Source organism: Oryctolagus cuniculus, chromosome 1 (genome assembly GCF_051225735.1).
Source record: "Oryctolagus cuniculus isolate XC-2025 breed Fujian yellow rabbit chromosome 1, ASM5122573v1, whole genome shotgun sequence".
Taxonomy (NCBI): domain Eukaryota; kingdom Metazoa; phylum Chordata; class Mammalia; order Lagomorpha; family Leporidae; genus Oryctolagus; species Oryctolagus cuniculus.
Window position 1 is genome coordinate 238,118,395 of NC_142867.1, and position 22,354 is coordinate 238,140,748.

The 22,354-nt window shown below is 49.3% G+C and overlaps 1 protein-coding gene across 15 annotated transcripts in view; it reads left to right on the forward strand.

The window, feature by feature from the left end:
- The window catches only part of EHMT1 (euchromatic histone lysine methyltransferase 1), a 186,711-nt gene that overhangs the window by 71,165 nt on the left and 93,192 nt on the right, over positions 1-22,354 (forward strand). For all 15 annotated transcript variants that reach the window (XM_051838869.3, XM_051838872.3, XM_051838871.3 and 12 more), the window contains 2 exons: positions 5,529-6,085; positions 13,387-13,567. In XM_051838869.3, the coding sequence (XP_051694829.1) occupies positions 5,529-6,085; positions 13,387-13,567 (738 nt within the window). The remainder of the gene's footprint in view (positions 1-5,528; positions 6,086-13,386; positions 13,568-22,354) is intronic.

A 22,354-nucleotide genomic window follows, 5' to 3' on the forward strand; every position in this document is an offset into this window, starting at 1 on the left:
CATGTGTGAGGCAGCGTTGCCTGCCCGTGTGTGTTTGGTCCCTGCAGCCTTCTCAGCAGACACAGACCAAGGGGGCAGTCGGGATGTGCTCAGAAGAAAGCTCTCTGTCCTCTGACAATAAGGACACGAGGCGAAGGCAGCGTTCCCCGAAGCAGCAGCCTCCCCATGAAGCCTCTGCCAGGCCTTCGCGGCGAGGGTCAGGGCAGTGCTCAGGACGTGGAACGGGAGCAGGAGAGCCCTTCCTGCTCTGTGTATTCAGAACGCTGACTACCCGGACTTCAGCTTACCTGCTCCTTGTCTGGTGCTCCTGTCCCTTCCACGTCCATTGTCGCGTGGGAAGCTTCCCTGGAGCATCCTCTGAAGACCAAGCCAAGCACTGGACTCTCAGCATCTCTGCCGCGCTCCTGTGTCCCCTCCTGCCAGGTCCTGCACCCTGGTCACACTGTGCTCTGGGACAGGCTTAGCTTTCTTCGTAGGGATCTGCCGTGTTTCTTCTTTTAAATTCAGTAGTCATTCAGCACAACTCTTTATATTCTTCTTTAAAAAATCCAAAACGTGTTTATTGGCAGTTTTCATCTTCTTCTTCTTTTTTTAATGTTTATTTTTTTTGAAAGGGAGAGGGGGAGACAGCAAGATCTTGCATCCTCTGGTTACTCCTGAAATGGCTACAATGGCTGGAGCTGGTCTCTCATGTGGAGTGGCCATCTTGATCTCCCATGTAGGTGCAGCAGCTAAAGTATTGGGTCATCAGCTACTGCTTTTCCAGGCACATTAGCAGAGAGCTGGATCAGAGCAGAGCAGTAGGGAGTTAACCCAGTGCTTTGATATGGGATGCTGGCGTCACAGTTATTAGCCCAACTTGCTGTGCCATAAGACTGGCCCCCACTCCTAGGCATTTCCGTGCTGCCTCTTCCTGAAGGAAGGCCCTCTGCCAGCTGAGGACAGTGGCAGCCAGCACCGAGTCTCCTTCTGTGTGATGCCCAGCGTCCGGGCTCACAAATGTGAGCTGGGGCCCAGGTGGCAGGGACTGCTCTGAGGAGGAGGAGCCCTGTGCATGTGCTGTGTCCCCTGGGGCACTCCCCGCCTGAAGGCTGTGAAGGGCCTTTCATTGGGAGTTGGGGTCACTGCTCTTTGACTTTGTGTGAATTCTTTATATATGTGTAGTTAGCTAATATTTTCTCCCAATCTGTTGCTATCTTTTTTTCCCAGAAATATTTATTTTCTTTATTTGAAAGGCAGAGTTAGAGAGGAAAGATAGAGATTGAGAGGTGTGTTCCATCTGCTGGTTCACTTCTCAAATGGCTGCGACAGCCAGGGCTGGCCAGGCGAAGCTCCGAGCCTGGAACCCCATCCGGATCTTCTATATGGGTAGCAGGGCGGCCTTCAGCTGTGTTTTCAGGAACAGTGCCAGGAAGCTGGGTTGGAAGTAGAACAGGTGAGACTTGAAGCTTTGCTTACAGCGTAGGCAGTGGTTTAACATACTGTGCCACAAACACCAGCCCGTCTGTTGCTGTGTTTTCATACTTTTCCCATGGGCTTTTGTCGAGCAAGTTCTTAATTTTAATGAAATCAAGTTTATCTATTTCTCCTTTTATCAGTTATGCTTCTAGTGTCAAGGCTAAGACTTTGCCAGCTCCTAGGTCTTCAAAGTGTTTTTTTCCTAAAGATTTCGTGGTTTCGTGATGCGCACTTCTCTTCCATGGGGTGTAACATTCAAGTGGGAGTGACATCATGGGGTGTAACATTCAGGTGGGAGTGACATCATGGGGTGTAACATTCAGGTGGGAGTGACATCATGGGGTGTAACGTTCAGGTGGGAGTGACATCATGGGGTGTAACATTCAGGTGGGAGTGACATCTGTAGCCCACCCTGTGCCTGTGGCCTTTGGAATGCCCGCAGCCGTGTTGGCTGCCGTGAGTCCGTGTGAACCCTTTTATGACCTGCACACCCTTTGTGTCTTGGTTTCTTCAGGATGCTTTTGGATAAAAGCCATAACAGCAGGTCCCCTCCCCTTGCTCCAGTAGGAAGGGAAGGCAGTGTCCCTTGGGCCTATTTTCCAGTAAGCCTTCGCCCCTCCTGGGCAATGGTGCTGTCTGAGCCCATAGAAGCTGTTTCTCATTGCAAGCCTGCTTTCCTTTCTCTTTAATACTCTTTTTCGTGGTTTTCTGGGCTAGTTGTAAAAATTTTTTCTTCCCTATACGTTTTTCAAAGTAAAATAATTATTTGAGAGACACAGTAACAGAGGGAGACAGACCAACACAACGAGCTCGCATGCTGTGGCTCAGTCCTCAGATGCCTGCAGCGGCAGCCGCTGGGCTGGGCCTAGGAGCAGGCAGAGCCCAGTCTAGGTCTCCCCCAGGGCAGCAGGGACCCAGTCTCTGCAGCCCTCACAGCTGCAGCAGCAGCAAGCTGGAGTCAGGAGCTGGGGCCGTGCTCTCCGCCTGCTGCCAGTCCCCTCCCCCAGTTTGGATTATGGGCATGGAGTTCTTTGATATACTGATTGGAATTTTGATTAGAACATCATTTCGTTTATAGACTCAATTTGAGGAACCTTGGCAGCTTTGTAATTTTTGTGTTTCCACTCAGGAACATAGAAGGGCCTCTTCACATAGGTTTTGAGTGTCAGCTAATTTTTTGAACTCTTTGTACTTGTTCCTGCTTTCATAAATAATTTGTTTTTCTCCTAAATTTTCTTGTTTATGTTAGTGTAGAGAAATGTCCTTGATTTTGTAACTCAATCTCAAGCTCAGTGGTGTTGCTACGTTTGTGTTGTGGTTGCTGATGGATTCGTCTCTGTGCAAACGAGAACAATGGGCCCTTCCTTTCCTACCCTCAGTCCTCTCACTCCCCTTCGTATCACCAGCACCTCCTCTTTCAGTGGTGCTGAGGAATCCCTCGTGATACTTCTGATCTTATGCATTTAATTTAGCATTTCTTTTTTTAAATTTTTTTTTGTTTGACAGGTAGAATTATAGACAGAGAGAGAGAGAGACAGACAGAGAGAAAGGTCTTCTTTCCGATGGTTCACTCCCTAAATGGCCACTATGGTTGGCGCTGCGCCGATCTGAAGCCAGGAGTGAGGTGCTTTTTCCTGGTCTCCCATGCGGATGCAGGTGCCCAAGCACTTGGGCCATCCTCCACTGCCCTCCTGGGCTACAGCAGAGAGCTGGACTGGAAGAGGAGCTAGCTGGGACTAGAACCCAGCGCCCATATGGGATGTAGGTGGAGGATTAACCAAGTGAGCCACGGCACCGGCCCTATTTTAGCATTTCTTAATTAGTAAACATTTGCTGTAGAATTTGGTGTATTGCCTTCTCTGAGTTGAAGACTTTTCCACTTATTCTATTTTGCTGTTTTTTTTTTTTTAATTATTATATTCACTCAGAAATGATGAATTTCACACACATTGTTTTCCATACCCTGTTATTCTTGTGCTTAAGGTACTGTAGTGAGCAGAATCCTTGCTATCACACAACTTAAAATTTAGGGACAGACAGACATTCAGTCGGCTCAGTAGTAATGTCACATGGGAGGTAGCCTCTGCTAGGAAATGGAGCCAAATGAAGGGTTTTGAACCTGCCTGAGGCTCTTTCTACATCTCGTGATATGTGTCAGTGAAGGCAAATCTGTTTTTCAGTCGCACAGTGTGAAATGTGTACATTGTTCGTGACGTCCTCACACCTGGCCTGCCAGGGTGTTGTCAGTCTGAGCTTCTCTGGAGAACTGCGTGTGTGAAGGATGTGCAGGGAGTCTGGCCCTTTCTGACCTATTTCTTTTAAGTTTGTTCTTAGGAAGTCACTTTTGAAACCCTATTTTCTGCTCCAAATAATACTGTTTTTTACTGTACTGACTCCTAATCCAACCAGTTAACTTCCAAAGTTAATGCCTAAGAAGTAAGTTTATATTTAATCTGTCAAAGTGTTGGTTTGTATATGGAATGAAAGGAATTTTTTAATAGACATAATCCATGAACTTTTTTTTTTTTTTTTTTTTTTTTTTTTTTTTTTTTTATTTTTTTGACAGGCAGAGTGGACAGTGAGAGAGAGAGACAGAGAGAAAGGTCTTCCTTTGCCGTTGGTTCACCCTCCAATGGCCGCCGCGGCCGGCGCGCTGCGGCCGGCGCACCGCGCTGATCCGATGGCAGGAGCCAGGAGCCAGGTGCTTTTCCTGGTCTCCCATGGGGTGCAGGGCCCAAGCACCTGGGCCATCCTCCACTGCACTCCCTGGCCACAGCAGAGGGCTGGCCTGGAAGAGGGGCAACCGGGACAGAATCCGGCGCCCCGACCGGGACTAGAACCCGGTGTGCCGGCGCCGCTAGGCGGAGGATTAGCCTAGTGAGCCGCGGCGCCGGCCACCATGAACTTTTTTTTGAAATATTTTTATTTATTTATTTGATGGGTAGAGTTACAGAAAGAGGGAGAGACAGAAAAATCTTCCATCTGCTAGTTCAGTTCCCAAATGGCTGCAACGGCCAGTGCTGAGCCAATCCAAAGCTAGGAGCCAGGAGCTTCTTGCGTGTCTGCCATGCAGATGCAGGGGCCTAAGCACCTGAGCCATCTTCTACTGCTTTCCTAGGCCATAAGCAGAGAGCTGTATTGAAAGCAGCTGGGATACAAAATGGTGCCCATATGGGATGCTGGCACCACAGGTGGAGGCTTAGCCCACTATATGGCAGCACAGCCCCAAAGGACTTTTTTTTTAAAGATTTATTATTTATTTGAAAGTCAGAGTTACACAGAGAGAGAAAGAGAGAGGGAGAGAGAGAGAAAGAGGGAGTGGGAGGGAGGGGTCTTCCATCTGCTGGTTTACTCCCCAGATGACTGAAATGGCTAGAGCTGTGCCGATCCAAAGCCAGGAACTTCTTCTGGGTCTCTCACACGGGTGCAAGGGCCCAAGGACTTGGGCCATCCTACACTACTTTCCCAGGCCTTAGCAGATAGCGGGACTGGAAGTGGAGTAGCTGGGACTCGAACCGGCGCCCATATGGGATGCTGCAGGCGACAGCTTTACCCACTTCATCACAGCACTGACCCTGACCCTAAGAGGACTTTTTTAAAGATTTATTTTATTTATTTGAAAGGCAGAGTTACATAGAGGAAAAGAGAGAGAAAGAGAAAGAAAGATTTCTCATCCATTGGTTCGATCCCAAAATATCTGCAACAACCAAGGCTAGATCAGGTTGAAGCTTGGACTCCATCTGGGTCTCCCATGTGGGTGGCAGGGACCCAAGCGGTTGGGCCATCCTCTGCTGCTTTTCCAGGTACATTATCTGAGACCTGGATTGGAAATGGAGCAGCTGAGACTCGAACTGGTACTCCTGTGGAATGCTGGCATCGTAGGTGGCAGCCTAACCCGCTGTGCCACAATGTTGACCCCTATAAGATGTTTCTATAGATGGCTTTAGACAACACACAGTTTATAGAACTTTTATATAAGACTTACATGTAGTTGTCATTCTTGCACTGGGGGCGGTGTTTCGGGAGGGCAGGCACTTCCAGCTGGTGACATCTTGTCTTCTTGTTCACAGAGATCCCCATGGCTGCCGATGAAGGTTCAGCGGAGAAACAGGCAGGAGAGGCCCACGTGGCTGCAGACGGTGAAACCAATGGATCCTGTGCAAAAAGTGATGACAGCAGTCATCCAAGTGCAGCGAAGCATACTCAGGAGGGCACAAAAGTTAGCCCGCAGGAGGGCCTCAATAAACTACCCCGCATAGCAGAAAATGGGATTTCAGAAAGAGACTCAGAAGTGGGGAAGCAGAACCATGTCACAGCCGATGACTTTTTGCAGACTTCTGTTGTTGGCAGCAATGGCTACTTCCTGACTCAGCCGGCCCTGCAGGGGCAGCCAGTGAGGACTACCAGCACTCTGGCCACCTCGCTTCCTGGCCATGCTGCAAAGACCCTTCCTGGAGGGGCTGGTAAAGGCAGGACTCCAAGTGCTTTTCCTCAGATGCCAGCCACAGCGGCAGCCATGCCCGGGGAAGGGGGCACAGACACAGAAGACAGGAAACCTGTGGCTCCTGGCCCTGATGTCAAGGTTCACAGGGCACGAAAGACCATGCCGAAATCCATCCCAGGCCTGGTAATTTCGTGTCTTCTCTTGCTTGCTGTTCATTGTCTTCTGTTTGGTTTCGGTAATGGCAAACGGACTTTTGTGCATGAATGAAAAAGGCCGTGAAAGGCAGCTGAGACCTGAACTGCCTGAGAGCGGTTTAGGAGTGCTGAGGCCTCTTGCGTGTGGGATGGTGCTGGTGACACTTTGTCCACTTCCTCTGTGGGCTTTGCTCTTGGACGATTCTCGTGTCTGTGTGGACCTTTACAGAGACCACGTCCTCTCCAGCTGTGGGCCTGGTCACCAGGAAGTGACTAGAATGAAGTGGGTTGGTGCTGCAGGGCGCCGAGGCGTGCATACAGAGAGCCACACTGAAGCACACCCCCGTCTACCTTCCTGCACCAAATGGCAGGCTCAGGCTTGCCTCAGAGCAGAGCAGCTGTTGGTGTGAGTGCAGGTGCAGGTGGCACCTGCCACTGTTCTCACTGTGGTTCACGCACCAGCGTGTGATGCATTTTACCAGAACGTCTACACTGCCTTTACGCTGCTCCTCCAGTCTGATGTCTAGGTTTATGACTGTATTGTATTCCCTTGGCACTTCTGGAAGCTGGCATTGTAAAGCTCTGGGGGCTGCCGTCCTGTCAGCTCTCTCTGCAGTGTTGTCAGCTTGCTGTCCACACAGGCCCTGCCAGTGTGAGGGTTTGTGAATTTAGCTCCAGAAACATGCAAAGTACTTTTTCTTCCCATAGAACTCCCTATAGACGGACCTTGGGTTCTGTCTTCTCAGGCAGTTCCTTGCCTGTTGCCAGTTTCCTGACTTGTTCTTCAGCTGTTTGCGTCTTTGCTATCCATTCCATGCATGGATGTGTTTGACATCAGTTTTGCCCATTATCTGATTAGTTAAAAACAGTGTCAATTGTGTTTGGTTTTGTCCTTCTGAAGGTACTGACGACCATTTCCTTCTGGAGCTGTGTTGCTTGGTCCTGACCCCTCTTGCTCTTGGTGGTTTTTCTCTTCCATGCTGACTGCCCACCTTGCCCCATGTCCCATCTTGGTCTCTGGGATACTGTCTTCTCCACAGTTGCCTGCAGTGACTGCTGGTTAGTGATGGGCAGGGCTGCCGGCTGCTGCCCACCAAGCATGGGACTCTGCTCTCCACGGATCCTCTGAGCCAACAAGCATTCCATCCTCCTATAGGCCAGCCATGCAGATACCTCCTGGAAACAACACCTGTCACTGATCCTGGCCCTGTCCTTGGGTTCCTCTTCACCTAGCCTGGCCAGGCTGATGTGGCTTCAGACTTTTCCAGTATTTTGTAAATGTTGAAACTTTTTTTTTTTAAAGGCACAGATAGAGAAAGGGGAGGAGAGATCATCCATCTGCTGATTCACTCTCCAAACAGCTGCAGTGACCAGGGTTGGACCAGGCCAAAGCCAAGAGCCAGGAGTTTCATTTGGGTCTTCCATGTGGGAGCAGGGGCCTAAGCACTTGTGCCATCTTCTGCTTTCCCAGGCATATTAGCAGGGAGCTGGATCAGAATGGGGCTCGGGGACTCAAACCCGTGCCCATATGGGATACTGGCATTACGGGTGCTTAGTCTGCTGTGCAACATGGCCCTATGTCACAATTTGTAAAATAATTAGAGATTCATGGGAAGTTATAAACGTAGTGCAGAGATGGCCCATGTGCCCTCCATGCAGCTTCCTTTATGGTAACATCTTCTGTAACTAGAAAACAGGATAAAAAACAGGACATTGACATTGGTGCAATGCCCAAATGTCAGTCACTGTGATAATAACTTTTATATATGTATGTGGTGGACGAGTACAGTTTGATCACATGTGTAGATGTTTCTAGCCACTGCTACCGTAGAGACTGGAACATTCTGTCACACCAGGATCCCTGGCTGTCATCTCTGTGTAGTCACCCCCATCTCCAAGTCCCAGCAGCCTCTAGTCTGCTCTCCATTTTTGTAATTCTGTTACTTCAGATGTATAAACAGTTTTTTTTTTTTTAAAGATTTATTTATTTATTTGAAAGGCAGAGTTACAGAGAGGCAGAGGCAGTGGCAGAGAGAGAGAGAGAGAAAGAGAAAGAGAGCTCTTCCATTCTCCCCAGATGGCTGCAATGGCTGCAGAGGCGCCAATCTGAAGCCAGGAGCCAGGAGCTGCTTTTGAGTCTCCCACATGGGTGCAGGGGCCCAAGCACTTGGGCCATCTACTGCTTTCCCAGACCATAGCCGAGAGCTGGATTGGAAGTGGAGTAGCTGGGTCTCGAGGTGGCACTCATATGGGATGCTGGCATTGCAATCCCGGTTGCTCCTCTTCCAGGCCAACTCTCTGCTATGGCCCGGGAGGGCAGTGGAGGATGGCCCAAGTGCTTGGGCCCTGCACCCCATGGGAGACCAGGAGAAGCACCTGGCTCTGGGCTTTGGATCAGCGCGGTGTGCCGGCCACAGCGGCCATTGGAGGGCGAACCAACTGCAAAGGAAGACCTTTCTCTCTGTCTCTCACTGTCCACTCTGCCTGCCTCCCCCCCCCCCCAAAAAAAAAAAAAAAAAAAAGAGAGAGAGAGAGAGGTCTTCCATCTGCTACTTCACTCTCCAAATGACTACAACAGCCAGGGCTGGACCACGATGAAGTCAGGTGCTTCTTCCAAGGACTGGGGCCATGCTGTGCTGCATTCCCAGGTGCATTAACAGGGAGCTGGATTGGAAGTGGAGCAGCTGGGACACAAACCAGTGCCCATATGGGATGCTGGCCCTGCGGGCAGCAGCTTAGCCTGCTGTTCCACAGTGCCAGTCCTGGAAAGATCACTTGTAACGGTTGTGCAACTCCATATTGAGTTGTGCTTGTGACAGTCCCGCTGGTGCCGAGGAGCTGGCCTGGGGCAGAAGCTGAGTCGTGGCTGGCCCAGGAGGAAGAATGAGCCTCTGTGAAGAGTAGACCTGGGCCTGCCTGCTGCTTGCCTGGCAGGTCTTCTTCACGACTGTGGGTTGTTAGAAGCAGTGTAGGTTCCTCACCCAGGCCCCGCAGTTCCTCAGTATATCCTTTGAAAATGTTCTTTTAAAGATCATGTTTTATACCAGAGCAAGAACTGGCCTCTTGTGATTATTTCCTCTCAGGGTTTTATTTTTACCCTCATTGATCTGGGCTTGAAAATTGCAAGTGCTGGAGAGGTGGACAGCACCATGCTGAGCCGTCTGCCCCATAGTCTGTAGGTGGCACAGGAGGAATAGTGCCTGACCTGGGTGTCCAGTGACCCTGTGAGAGCCAGTCCTGGTCGACATGTGAAAGGACAGTTATACTGTGCTCAAGCTATGCCCCTGTGTGCACACAGCAGACGACCTAATGCATGAGTTACGGGAGCCTGGTGTATGTGAGCTGTGCTTCAGAGGAGGGAAGAGAGTTCATTCTTAGGGAAAGAAAAGGACATCCCAAGGGGGACAAACAGTTCTGAGGCCTGAGGAGTGAATCCCATCCTGACCCTGGGAGCTGGATTGGAAGTTGGGTTGTTGCCCTCAGGGGAACGACAAGAAGCCACTTGCAACCCCAGTCCGCGGATTGTGTCTGTTTTCTGTTGCAATAACTGAATACCACAGGCTGGGTCATTTTAAAGAACAGATTTATTTACCTCCTGGCTCTGTGGGCAGGGAAGCCCAGGAGTGTGGTACCAGCATCTGGTGAGGCCCGTCTGCTGCACTGCTTTGGTGAGACAGACAGCTGCTTGCTCAGGTCTCTTCTCCTCCTGGGATCCATCCTCAGGACTTCACTTGACCCTGCCCTCCCCCATCTCCCCCAACACCTCTCACATCCACATTTGGGGATCAAGGTTCCAACTCTTCAGACTTGTCTTACCCTTGCCTGCACTGTCTGCTGGCGCAGATCACCCAGCTTGCGCTGGTGGCAGCAGCACATCAGCACAGGGCTGGCTGGGTCTGATAAACCTACAGGTGCCGCCTGGCACAGGCTGTGCATGAGAGAGAGCACAGGGGCACCGTGTACCTCCTGTGCCTGCACGGTCGTCTCCCATCAAACCAGGGTACACGCTGCTCCCCATGTGTGCCATGCTTGCTCTTGCCTTGAGTCCTTTGCCTGCTCACCTCACCTTAACATCACATGCATCCTTGTATCCCCCAAACCCATGTGTTTGGGCCTTTGGCTCACCTATTGCATAGACTGTCAAACACTTTGAATGACAATTATTCTTGTCTGTGTTCCTGTATCCCCGTTCCTATCTGCAGGAGATGGGGTGCCTTGATTTCCTTTTGTTGTCTTGGTAAAAGACACATAACAGAAAGTTCATGTATTTTGCAGTTTATTTGTTTATGTAAAACAGTGACAGGAAGGGGAGTGGGGAGGGGAGAGAGATCTGCCTTCCATCTACTGGTTCACTCCCCAGATGGCTTCAGTGGCTGGGGCTGGGCCAGGCTACAGTCAGGGGCCAGAAACTCCATCTTGGTCTCTCTCATGCATGGCAAGGTCCCAAGTACTTGAGGCATTATTGGCTACTTCCCAGGCATATTAGCAGGAAGCTGGATTGGAAACAACAGCCAGAACTTGAGCCCCCATTCTCATGAGGGATGTGAGCATCTGAGCCACAGTACTCACTCTAGAAGTCACCATCCTCACCACCTATAAGTGTGCAGTCCATGAAATTCACGTTGTACAGCCATGGTCACTGTAGATTCTGACAACTTGAACCAGTGCAGGGTTTGCATTTCTGCGTCCATGCGTGTCTAGTGTAGCCATTTTCCTCCTCTGTGACACTGAATGCTGTCCACTGTGTGTGCAGGCCATGTTAATCTATTTTTCTGTCTAAGGACACTTGGGCTGCTTCACTTGGTACTGACTGTGCACATGGCCACATAGACACCTTTTTGAGACCCTATTTTATGATTTAGGAAGCAGTGGAATTGTTGGATTTATGGTTACTCCATGTTCACATTTTTGCGGTGTCACCATACTGTTTACAGCTGCTGTGACGCATCACTACCACCAGCTCATCAGCCTTCTATGGCTCCTCAGTCTCACCGATACCTGTTGTTTCGCTTCGCTTCCCTTCCCATCCTGCTCCATCCCATCCAGCAGTAGCAATCCTAATGGGTATGAGGTGATATCTCACTGTGGTTTTGATGTGCCTTTTCCTGATTATTAGTGATGTTGAACATTTAAAAAGTTTTTTTTAATTTTAAAGGTTTGTTTATTTGGAAGGCAGAGTTAGAGGGAAAGACAGGGTACGGGAGGTCTTCCATATGCTGGTTCACTTCCCAGATGGTTGCAAAGGCCAGGGCTGGGCCAGGTTGAAGCCAGGAGTCTGGAACTCCATCTGGGCCTCCCACATGGATGGCACACCCAGGGAATTGGGCCATCCTCTGCTGCCTTCCCATGTGTGTTAGCAGTGAGCTGGGTCTGAAGTGTAACAACCGGCACTCAGACTGTGGCCCTGATGTGAGGTGCCAGCACCGTGAGCCCTGGCTTAACCTGTGCCACAACACCAGCCCCAGTGTCTGTGCACATGCCTGTTAGCCATTGTGAATTTTTTTTTTTTGAAGATTTTATTTATTTATTTGAGGGGTAAGGTCACAGACAGTGAGAGGGTAGAGTTACAGACGGTGAGGGAAAGATAGGTTTTCCTTCCATTGGTTCACTCCCCAAATGGTCGCAATGATTGGAGCTGTGCTGATCCAAAGCCAGGAGCCAGGAGCTTCTGCAGGTGCAGGGGCCCAAGGATTTGGGCCATCTTCTACTGCTTTCCCAGGTCATAGCAGAGAGTTGGATTGGAAGAGGAGCAGCCGGGGCTTGAACCAGTGCCCATGTGGGATGCTGGTGCCACAGGTGGAGGATTAACCTATAGTGCCATGGCACCAGCCCGATGAATGTTCTTTAGAGAAATGTCTACTCCAGTCTTTGGCTCAGTGTTGGTGTTTGTGTGTTATTTTTATTTATTTTTTTTTGACAGGCAGAATGGACAATGAGAGAGAGAGACAGAGAGAAAGGTCTTCCTTTGCCGTTGGTTCACCCTCCAATGGCCGCTGTGGCCTGTGCACCGCGCTGATCCGAAGGCAGGAGCCAGGTGCTTCTCCTGGTCTCCCATGGGGTACAGGGCCCAAGCACTGGGCCATCCTCCACTGCACTCCTGGGCCACAGTAGAGAGCTGGCCTGGAAGAGGGGCAACCAGGACAGAATCCGGCGCCCCGACTGGGACTAGAACCCGGTGTGCTTGTGCCGCAGGCGGAGGATTAGCCTATTGAGCCGCAGCGCCGGCCTGCTCAGTGTTTTAATTAGGAGTTTTTTATTTTGTTGAGTTGTAGGACTTCTTTATGTTTTCTAAATAGTAACCCTCTATAAGTTGTGAACCTTAAATTCTCCTATTTGTTAGTTGCCTTTCACTGTTGATTGTGTCTGTTGATCTATAGAAATGTTAATTTTGATGAAGTCTTGTTCTTTCATTGCCTGCACTGTGTTGTTCATGAGGCGTGACTGTCATATCCAATGTCATGAGCTTTCCCTCTGTCTGTGCTGTGAAGTTTTTTTTGAGTCTCACATAAGATCTCTGACCCTTTTGAGTCCATGTTGTATGTGATGATGGGCTGGAGCTGGCCTCTGCACGTGCACATCCCGTTCCCCAGCACTGTTTGTTGAGGGGCACCTCGCCTTTAACACTCCTCACCATTGATTGCACTAGTTTGAACTGGATTTGAGAGCTGACTCCCTTGGGTTGCAGGTGACTGGATAGACGGGCAGTGTTTACTGTGCATGGAGCAGTGCTAGGGTTATTGTTGGAGTCATGGCGGCCTCCTTGTAGGTTGCTGGGAAGGGCTGAGATGAAAGGCAGACATGGGAAGTTGGCGGAAGTGGCCATGGTCAGCCACTGTGAGATACATAATTCTGATACATGGACACCATGAAGTGCAGTGATAAACTGGGAAGTTGTTGATGTTGGTCATTTTGAGTCTTTGTTAGCTTAGTAATAGTATTTATTACTAAAATCAGGGCTTGGCAAAGGTTTTCTGCAGTAAGCCAGAGTCAGATAGAAAATGTTTCTTGATTTATGGCCTTGTTTCCACTGCTGCAGCTCACCTTTCTTTTCTCGCTTGGACCCTGGGGTGCAGGCAGTGCACTGTGCAGGTACTCTGTGGGTATAGCACTGTGAAGGTTTGAGGACTCGGCCCTCTGTCTCCTCACTCTCCCCTCTCTGTCTCTGCCTCATGGTGTGGCTTGTCTTTGGTTGAGGGAAACAGTGGGGAAGGAAATGTGTTTTGGGGGGTATGTTGTTACCCGTGACTGTCTGCGTGCACGTTTCAGTTTTTAATTGTCTTTGTTTTGAAGCTCGCAGCCAGTAAGGACCCCAGAGACGTCCGAGCAGCTAGAGACCCTAAGGATCCAAAAGAGGAGATCAACAAAAATGCTTCTGACTTCGGACGACAGCAGCTTTTACCCCCCTTCCCGTCCCTTCATCAGTCGCTACCTCAGAACCAGTGCTACATGGCCACCACCAAGTCACAGACAGGTAAGACGTTTCTCAAGCCTGCCCCTCGCCAGGTGAGGATGCTGCTTGCAGTGAATGCCTGTGTTGCTCTGGGAAAATGTGGTCGTCAGCACGCCCTGCTCTGCTCACCTGTGCGCCTGAGCAGGCCCCCCCCCCCCCCGACCTCTCTTCCCGTGCCTTGTCTGACACTGGCATGATTTTCCTAGCTCGTTTTCTGTCTCCGGATGAAAAATGTTTTCTAAATTGTTAGAAAAATTGTGCTGACTTGGTCTGATTGGGTAGAAGACGCTGCTTTGAGAGCTGTCAGGTGCTCTGGGGATGCTCAGACCCAGGGCTTTGCTTTGTCACAGCCCCTGTCTGTGGGCGGTGGTCACTCTTCTGTGCTTGCTCCCTTCTCCTGTCTCAGGAGGATAAACACTTGACTTCTCCTTCCTGGAGGCGGTTGCAGGACTTAGGGCAGCAGGAGAGGCTGGACCAGGGCACGCAATTCAGGGTGAGGGGTGCTTCCAGCTCCTGGGCTTGGCGTGTGCTTCGCACCATTCTCAGAGTGGCCGACTGGAATCCAGCATGCAGCAGCCTGGAGTTTGAATTTGAAAAGGTTCTTGTGCACTGTGCTTCTTGTTTGCTCATGGTTTCATTTGAATTTCAGCAGCACATGTTCCCATCAACATTTGGGAGACTTAGTGGAATATGCCTCTAGTTACCCCCCCCCCCCCCCCCGCCAAAAAAAAAAAAAAAAAAAAAGAATTTTCCTGTGAGGCTGTCACCAATATTGGACGAGGACCTGCTGACTTGTACTTGATCAGTCTGGTGCTGTCCACAGGACAGCTCTCCTTGGGAGAATGCTCCCTGGTCACTTAAGTGTTTAAAATAGTTTAAAAATTTATTTATTTTTATTTATGTGAAGAGGGGAGGGAGAGAAAGAGAGTGCACGAGTGAGAGGTTGATCTTTCCACTGGTCCACTTCTCAAAAGCCAGCCTGAAGCCAGGAATTCAGTCCTAGTTTCCCTTGTGAGCGGCCAGGGCTCAACTACTTGAGGCATCACTGCTGCCCAGGCTGTGTCTTAGCCGGAAGTTGGAATGAGAAATGGAGCTAAGACTCCAAACTCAGACACCCTGATACAGGATGCAGACCTCCCACACAGTCTTAACCACACAGTCTTAACTAGCACCTACCCAAATACTTTTTATTCAAACTAATTTCAGATTTCTATGCATCATTCATTTTTTTAAAGAATTATTTTATTTATTGAATGGCAGAGTTACAGAGTGAGAGAGAGATCTTCCATTTGCTGGTTCACTCCCCAAATGGTTGTAATGGCCAGGGCTGGGCAAGGCCAAAGCCAGGAGCCACAAACTTCTTCCAGGTCTCCCTCCGAGAGTGCAGGGGCCCAAGGACCTGGGCCATCTTCCGCTGCTTACCCAGGTGCGTTAGCAGGGAGCTGGATGGTAAGTGGAGCAGTGGGGACTTGATCCTGCATCCATATGGGCTGCCGGCTTTGTGTGCTGCAGCTTAACCCATCATGCCACAGCCCCAGCCCTGCGTCATTCGTTTTGACAAGATGTGTATTCCCTGCCGGTTTTTTGTATGCAACTTTTCAATTCTGAAACAGTTGCAGACATTGTTCCCTTTTATTTGTTTATACACCCTACTGTTTCCTGAAAGTCACAAGGTACCCTCTGCAGAATAAGGCCCTTCTCTTAGGAAACTAGCGCTGCGTGAGGACTAGAGGTAAGCAGTGCTGCAGCACTGCCGTCTAACCTTAGTGCCTTCAGATCCTGCCTCCACAGCAACACAAAGTCAGGTTCTGCTTTCCGTCCTGTCGTTGCCTCGTGTGTTGTCTCCTGTGACATGATCCACTCTCAGCTCCTTGTCTTGACCTTGGCATGTGAGCAGTGCCGGTCTCTTGGCAGGAGGTGTCTGATGAAGGTTTTCCCACATTTCCTAGGTTTCAGGATCAGGGTAAGGAACATCCCAGCTGAATGGCATGTACGCTGAGCAGTTGGATTTTGCGGCCTTCTGTCCTGTTGTGGTCAGGTGGGGGAGCTAGGGGCAACCTTTGTGCTTATGTTTCTGTTCTCCAGGTTGTCCTGACCTGTGTCCTGGGGAGACACTGGAGGCTCTGCAGGTGCCCCGCGTCTCCTCACATCCCACAGGGACTTCACTGTCGTGAGGTGCACCCAAAGCGAGTGTACATGGGAATGCCAAGCAGCGTTTCTCTGACTGCATCGCTTCCTCTCTGATAGTTCAGGGTCTGCCATAACTAAGCGTGTCATCTTTCCAGCCACCCAGCCAGCCTTCCGCCTACCCACATGTCCACCCAGCCACCTGCTGGTCCATCCACCCGTTCATCCGTCTGTCCTTCTGTCCATTTCATGTGACTCAGGAACTGTTTGAGTCTCTGGCTGAAAGTCCACTCCTATTTATTTTGTCCCTGAGCCCTGGGTCAGGTCAGGACCCCATCACTCTCTGAAGGCTCTGCAGACCACTGTAACCCTGTGCTCCGAGTCCTGGAATTGGCTTTCTTCAGGGAGGCCTGGTGCTTCTGGCTGAACCGCAGCAGGCAGAAAGCAGGACCGGGATTGTCCTTGACGTTGGTTGTTTGACTCAGTATTAAGTGTTTGTAGTAATTACACCTGTAATTTGCAGATCTGTATGGAATTAAATTTATGTGTCAAGACTGGCGCCAAGTATTAAGATGCTGTTTTCTACTTCTGCTTGCTTGCTTGCTTGCTTGCTTTCTTTTTTTTTTTTGACAGGCAGAGTGGACAGTGAGAGAGAGGGACAGAGAGAAAGGTCTTCCTTTTCCATTGGTTCACCCCCCCAATGGCCACTGTGGCTGGCGCGCTGCGGCCGGGGCACCACGCTGATCCGAAGTCAGGAGCCAGGTGCTTCTCCTGGTCTCCCATGCGGGTTTAGGGCCCAAGGACTTGGGCCATCCTCCACTGCACTCCTGGGCCACAGCAGAGAGCTGGACTGGAAGAGGAGCAATGGGGACAGAATCCGGTGCCCCAATCGGGGCTAGAACCTGGTGTGCTGGTGCCGCAGGCAGAGGATTAGCCTAGTGAGCCACAGCGCTGGCTTATTTCTTTATTATTTCTTTCTTTATTATTTCTAAAATGAAATGACCAGTTGTCCCCTTTGTGTCCTCCCTTTGCTAAGTCCTTTCCATGTCCGCTGTGATTTCCGTCAGGTCACTGGCTGTTGTGGCTCTGTGGTCACAGGTACTCCCCCAAGTCTAGCTGCCTCTGTGTAGTCACTGAAACACGGCCTCCTCCCCTCCCAGAGAGGGTGAAGTCGCATTTTCTGTATCTGAGTGTTCTCCGGGAGGAGTGTGTGTGCCCCCTGCAGTGTTGCCTGGCCTCTGGCATTGGAAGTACCCTCTGGTGGGAAGGGCTCTTGCCAGTGTCCTGTATCCAGTCATGGAATGGGCTGTGAAGAAGGAAGGGTCATGAGCAGACCCAAGAGGGCCCATTTCCTTTTGTGTGTGTGTGCTTTTTTTTAAAGACTGTTCAAATTTTTTTTTTTTTAAAGATTTATTTATTTACTTGAAAGAGTTACACGGAGAGGAGTGGGGGCGGGGGTCCTTCCATCCTCTGGTTCACTCCCCAGGTGGCCACAATGATCAGAGCTGCGCTGATCTGAAGCCAGGAGTCAGGAGCTCTGTCTGGGTCTCCCGCACGGGTGCAGGGACCAAGGACTTGGGGCATCTTCTACTGCTTTCCCAGGCCACAGCAGAGAGCGGGATCAGAAGTGGAGCAGCCAGTTCTTGAACCAGCGCCTATATAGGATGCCGACACTGCAGCTGGCAGCTTTACCTGCTGTACTACAGTGCCCCCCCCCCTTTCCTTTTATTAAATCTTGTTCCTTCATCTGCTGATGAGGGTTCTCTGCCTTTGGCTGGGGTGTTGATGTCAATACACCAGAGAACGCTTATGTCGCCTTTTTGCAGTTAGTGTGGTGATGATCACAGAAGGTCTTGTTCTCTTCCTTCCTGCTGCTCCTGTAGATTTATCACAGGTAGGAACGAGGAGCACATTCACATGCTGGTTACCAGGTGCATTTGACAGCTGACGTCCTAGCAAATTCTGCAGATGTCACTCATCCCCATTACCTTAGGGCTAAGGGCTAAGGGGACTGTGATCTTCTAGGACTGAGGTCTTGCCTTCCCCTTAGTGTCACGTGAGAAACCTTTGCTAACTGGTGCTGGGTGCACATTGAATCCCATTAGTGTGATACAGTCCCAGGCTGACTCAGCTTCACAAGATGCCCAAAATAGGATTTATTTAATGTACTTGCAAGGCAGTAAGACATTGGGGTTGCGGGGGAAGCGTGTGAGAGTGAACTCTTCTGACTGCTGGTTCACTTCCTGTTTAGGGAGTGAAGCAGCAGAACTGGGCCAGGACGAAGCCAGCAGTCAGGAACTCCATTTAAGTCTCCCACGTGGGTATGGGGGCCCAAGCACTTGGGCCATCTTCTGCTGTTTTCCTAGGTGTATTAGGGAGCTGTATCGGAAGCAGCACTCAAGCCAGCATGCTAATATTGCTTGTGGCCTCTTAACTTGCTGCACCATGACACTAGCTTCAACACTAGTTCTTTTGACGCAGTGGATTGACATCTTTGTCAGTAGCTCTTTTTGATTTCTGTTCAAAATGAAGAGGTTTACAATTAAAAACACATGCACCAGAGACTTCTTTCAGGGGATTCTAGGGCAATGGTGTCGTAGCAACAGGTGTGTGGGTAGACATAGATTTGTTTTGGAACCCTGGCATCTACTGAAGATTTGCAGCTTCCATGGGAAAGCTTGGATGGTTGATTTCTCTCTCAGCTCCTGAGCACAGTAACAGCTGCCCACTTTGCATTGCCAACCCGTGGCAGTGGTTGTGCACAGTCTCCTGGAGCGGCTTTCTCACAGCTTGTGAGAGCCAGCATGGCACAAGGGGCCTGTCCTTCAGATGGCTGTGACCTTGGCCTGTGTTCCGACACAGAGCTACAAGCAAAGAGCTCTGGCTTGTTACCTCCAAAGGATTTAACAGCTGATGCCTTTTTATTCCTTTGCCCTTTCTTTTCCTCTGTTTTCCTTTAGGGAGTCAGACATTAATGACTTGAGTAGGTGGGGAGAATTAGAAAGTGACTGCACACACCCAGTGACATGTAGACTCAGACAAGAGCTGAGAGGTGCTTAGCATTACACCCCGGGCTGATATCAAATCTGTGTAAACACCAAAAATCAGCAAAACCTGGGGAAAGGGGACAGATCCATCTCCCACGGTGGCCACGTTAGTAGATGCAGCTGTCCAGGTTTATGTGGAAGATCAAAAGACCTAAAAAGATAGGAGAGTACAGCTCAGTCAGAGGAAACAGAATAAAACAGAGATTGCCCCTGAGAGAGTCTTGATAGAGACCCTAGACTCTGAGAACTGAAAGAAGACTTGGAGAAAGTCAAGAGCAAAATAGAAATATTAATTAAAAACCCAACAAGAAATAAACCCTGTAGTTGGGAAGTGCAGTAAATGGAAGGAAAACGTCCCAGCAGGGGGTTGAAGGCAGATCTGAGGAGGAAACAGACGGCAGAAGCACAAGCAGAGCCTGCGGGACTCGGAGGGCAGTATCAGGAAGACCACACATTCATTGTGGGGCTCACAGAAGTAGAGCAGAGTGGGGAGGAGTAGAGAGAAGATTTGAAGGAGTCATTGGCTACAACTCCCCAGATTTGATGAACAACTCACAGGTAAACATCCAAGCAGCGCCATGAACTTCAGGTAAGATGGTGAGACCCACACTGAACCAACTTGTAGTCAAACTCTTGCAAGACAGAGTCTTGGAAGCAGCAAGAGAGGGGCACTCCTCACACGTGAGGCCTCTTCAGTCAGATGAACTCCAGCCATCTTGTCAGGGTCTTTGGAGGCCAGAGGCAGCAGGCTGATGTATGCAGAATGACACGAGAAGAGCGAGAACCTCCTGTCCACCACGCATCCTCCATGCAGCAAGGCCATCGTGAAGAATGAGGGAGAAATGAAGGCGTTTCTGTGAAGACATGAGCGGAGGGCGTGTGTAACACAGCTCTCCCTGCAGGAAGTGCTGCAGAGTCCCCTGGGTCGGAATGAAAGCAGAGGAGGCAGTAACCCAGTGCAGGTAAAGGTAAATACATGGGCAGTTATAAAAGCTACTATTAATGTAACAGTGGTTTATAACTCCACTTTTTGTTTTCTGCAACATTTAAGAAATGAACATACAGAACAAAACACATCTGCGTTTATCACTGTACTCCAAGTTGGGTTTGTAATGCCACATTTTTCTACACAATTAAAAAAAAAAAAAAGATTTGTTTCTTTGAAAGGCAGAGTGACTGCTACAGAGAGAGAGAGAAAAAAAATCAGTCTTTGATCTACTGGTTCACTCCTCAAATGGCTGCAACAGCCAGACCTGGGCCAGACTAAAGCCAGGAGCCAGTAACTCCTTCATGTCTCCCACATGGGTGCAGATGGCCAAGCACGTGGACTATCTTCCACTGCCTTCCTAGCACGTTTGCAAGGGAACTGGATCAGAATCAGGACTCCAGCTGGGTCTTCAGGATGGGATACCAGTGTCATAAACTTGAGCTTGACCTGCTGTGCCACAGTACTGGCCCCTGTGTGATTCTAGGAGACTGAGGGATGTAAAAAAATTATTAGTGTATGCTTTGGCCACACAGTGTATACAGATGCAGTTCTGTGTCATCAGTTACTGAAAGGAGTATGAATGGAGTTGGAAGGGAACAGAATTTTTGAATGTTACGAAATCAGGATTTTATGTAACCCCTTGGGGGCCGGTGTTTGGCCTGGCACTTAAAATCCTGGTTAGGATGCCAGTGTCCAAAGTTGGAGTATGTGGATTTAGTACCCTGCTCTGGCTCATAATTCCAGCTTCCTGCTAGTGGAGATCCTGGGAAGCAGTGATAATGGCTCAAGTAATTGTGTTCCTGCCACTCCTGTGGGAGACCTGGATTGAGTTCTAGGTGCCCAGGTACAGCTTTGGCTGTATCTCAGCCAATGTGGGCATTTGGGGGGAAGAGAACCAGTGGATGGATAGTTCTGTCTTTCAAATAAATAAATAAATAAATAAATGTATTAGTTAATTAAGAAATGTAATTGCTGTAATTGCAAGAAAATAACTACAGCATGTATATACAAAAGGAAATGAGAAAATAATTTAAACATTTCAGCACAAAAAAGCCAAGTAAATTTAGAAGACAGTCCTGTAGCAAATAAGAGACAACAATCTGAAAGGTGTCTGAAAAATACAGCGAGATGATGGGGGAACCCTCGCCAGTGATTACTGTAAGCAAATTGAGCTCCAGTGAAAAGACAGACTGGCAGAGTATGGGGTCACACGCACCTATGCAGTGCTGGCTGGGAGAGATTGCTTTCCAAGGATACTTAAATAGGTTCATAGCAACATAGAATTAAGATAATGTACATTTTTCGTGACCTTAATTTTTTTTGAGAAAGTGATCGATCTTCCGTCTACTGGCTCACTCTTTTTTTTTTTTTTCTTTCCAAAAATTTATTTATTTATTTGAAAGAGTTACACAGAGAGAGAAGAAGAGGCAGGAAGAAAGAGTTCTTCCATCTGCTGGTTCACTTTCCAGTTGGCCGCAACAGCTGGTTCACTCTCCAGTAGGCTGCCAATTCAAAGCCAGGAGCCTTCTCTGGTTCTCCCATATGGATGCAGAGGCCCAAGGACCTGGGCCATACTCCACTGCTTTCCCAGGCCACAGTAGAGAGCTGGATAGGAAGTGGAGCAGTCAGGACACGAACCAGTGCCCATGTGGGATGCCGGTACTGCAGGCAGCAGTCCTACCATTATGCCACAGTGCTGGCCACTGGCTCATTCTCTAAATGCCTGCAGTGGCCAGGGTTGAGTCAGGCCAAAGCCAGGAATCCCATACAGGTAACAGGGACCCAAGTTGTTGAGCCATCATCTGCTGTTTTCCATGGGGTGCATTAGCAGGAAACTGTATCAGAAGCAAAGAGCCAGGACTCAATCCCAGGCACTCTGATATTACTGTCTTTATTGCCAAATATCTACCCCTTTTCAAGTACCCCCAAAGAACCAGACATAGATAGATTGAAAGTGAAAGGATGGAAATAAACATTACATTGAAAAAGTAACCAAAAGAGAGCAGGATGTCCACACTAATGTCAAACAAGATTGAATTTAAATTGTAAAATGCTGTAAGAGCCAAGGTAGCACATTTTACATAAGCAGTAAGTAAAGCAGGCAAGAGAACAATTAGCTTTGTGTGCCTAATGGTAAACCCTCAAAGTAGGGGAAGCAAAAATGGATAAAATTGAAAGAAGAAGTAGGAATTTCTATAATAATAATAGAGGTCAATACCCATTCTCAGTCCTAGCTAGTACAGTCAGGCTGGAAATAGGAAGCTCAACAGGGTGAGCCTGCTCATTCTAAGACATGTACACAGTACACTCTGCCTACACTGCAGTGTGCACATTCTTCCTAGCTGGATCATGCGTTAGGTCTCTGTGTTTTAAAAAGTAGAGATTCAGAGCTTACTACAAAGCCACAGTAATCAAGACACAATGATTCTGGCATAAAGACGGATGTCCGTTCCTGTGTGGTCAGTGGTTTTTGACAGACCATTTAGTCGGGAAAGGACAGCTTCTCAACCAACAGTGCTGCAAAGACTGGACGTCCATGTCCAGAAGAATGTAGCTGGGCCTCTGCCTACCATCACCTGTAAAAGTGAACTCAAGATGGGCCCATGGCTCGCATGTAAGCCCCTGAAGTCTAAGAGGAAAATGAAG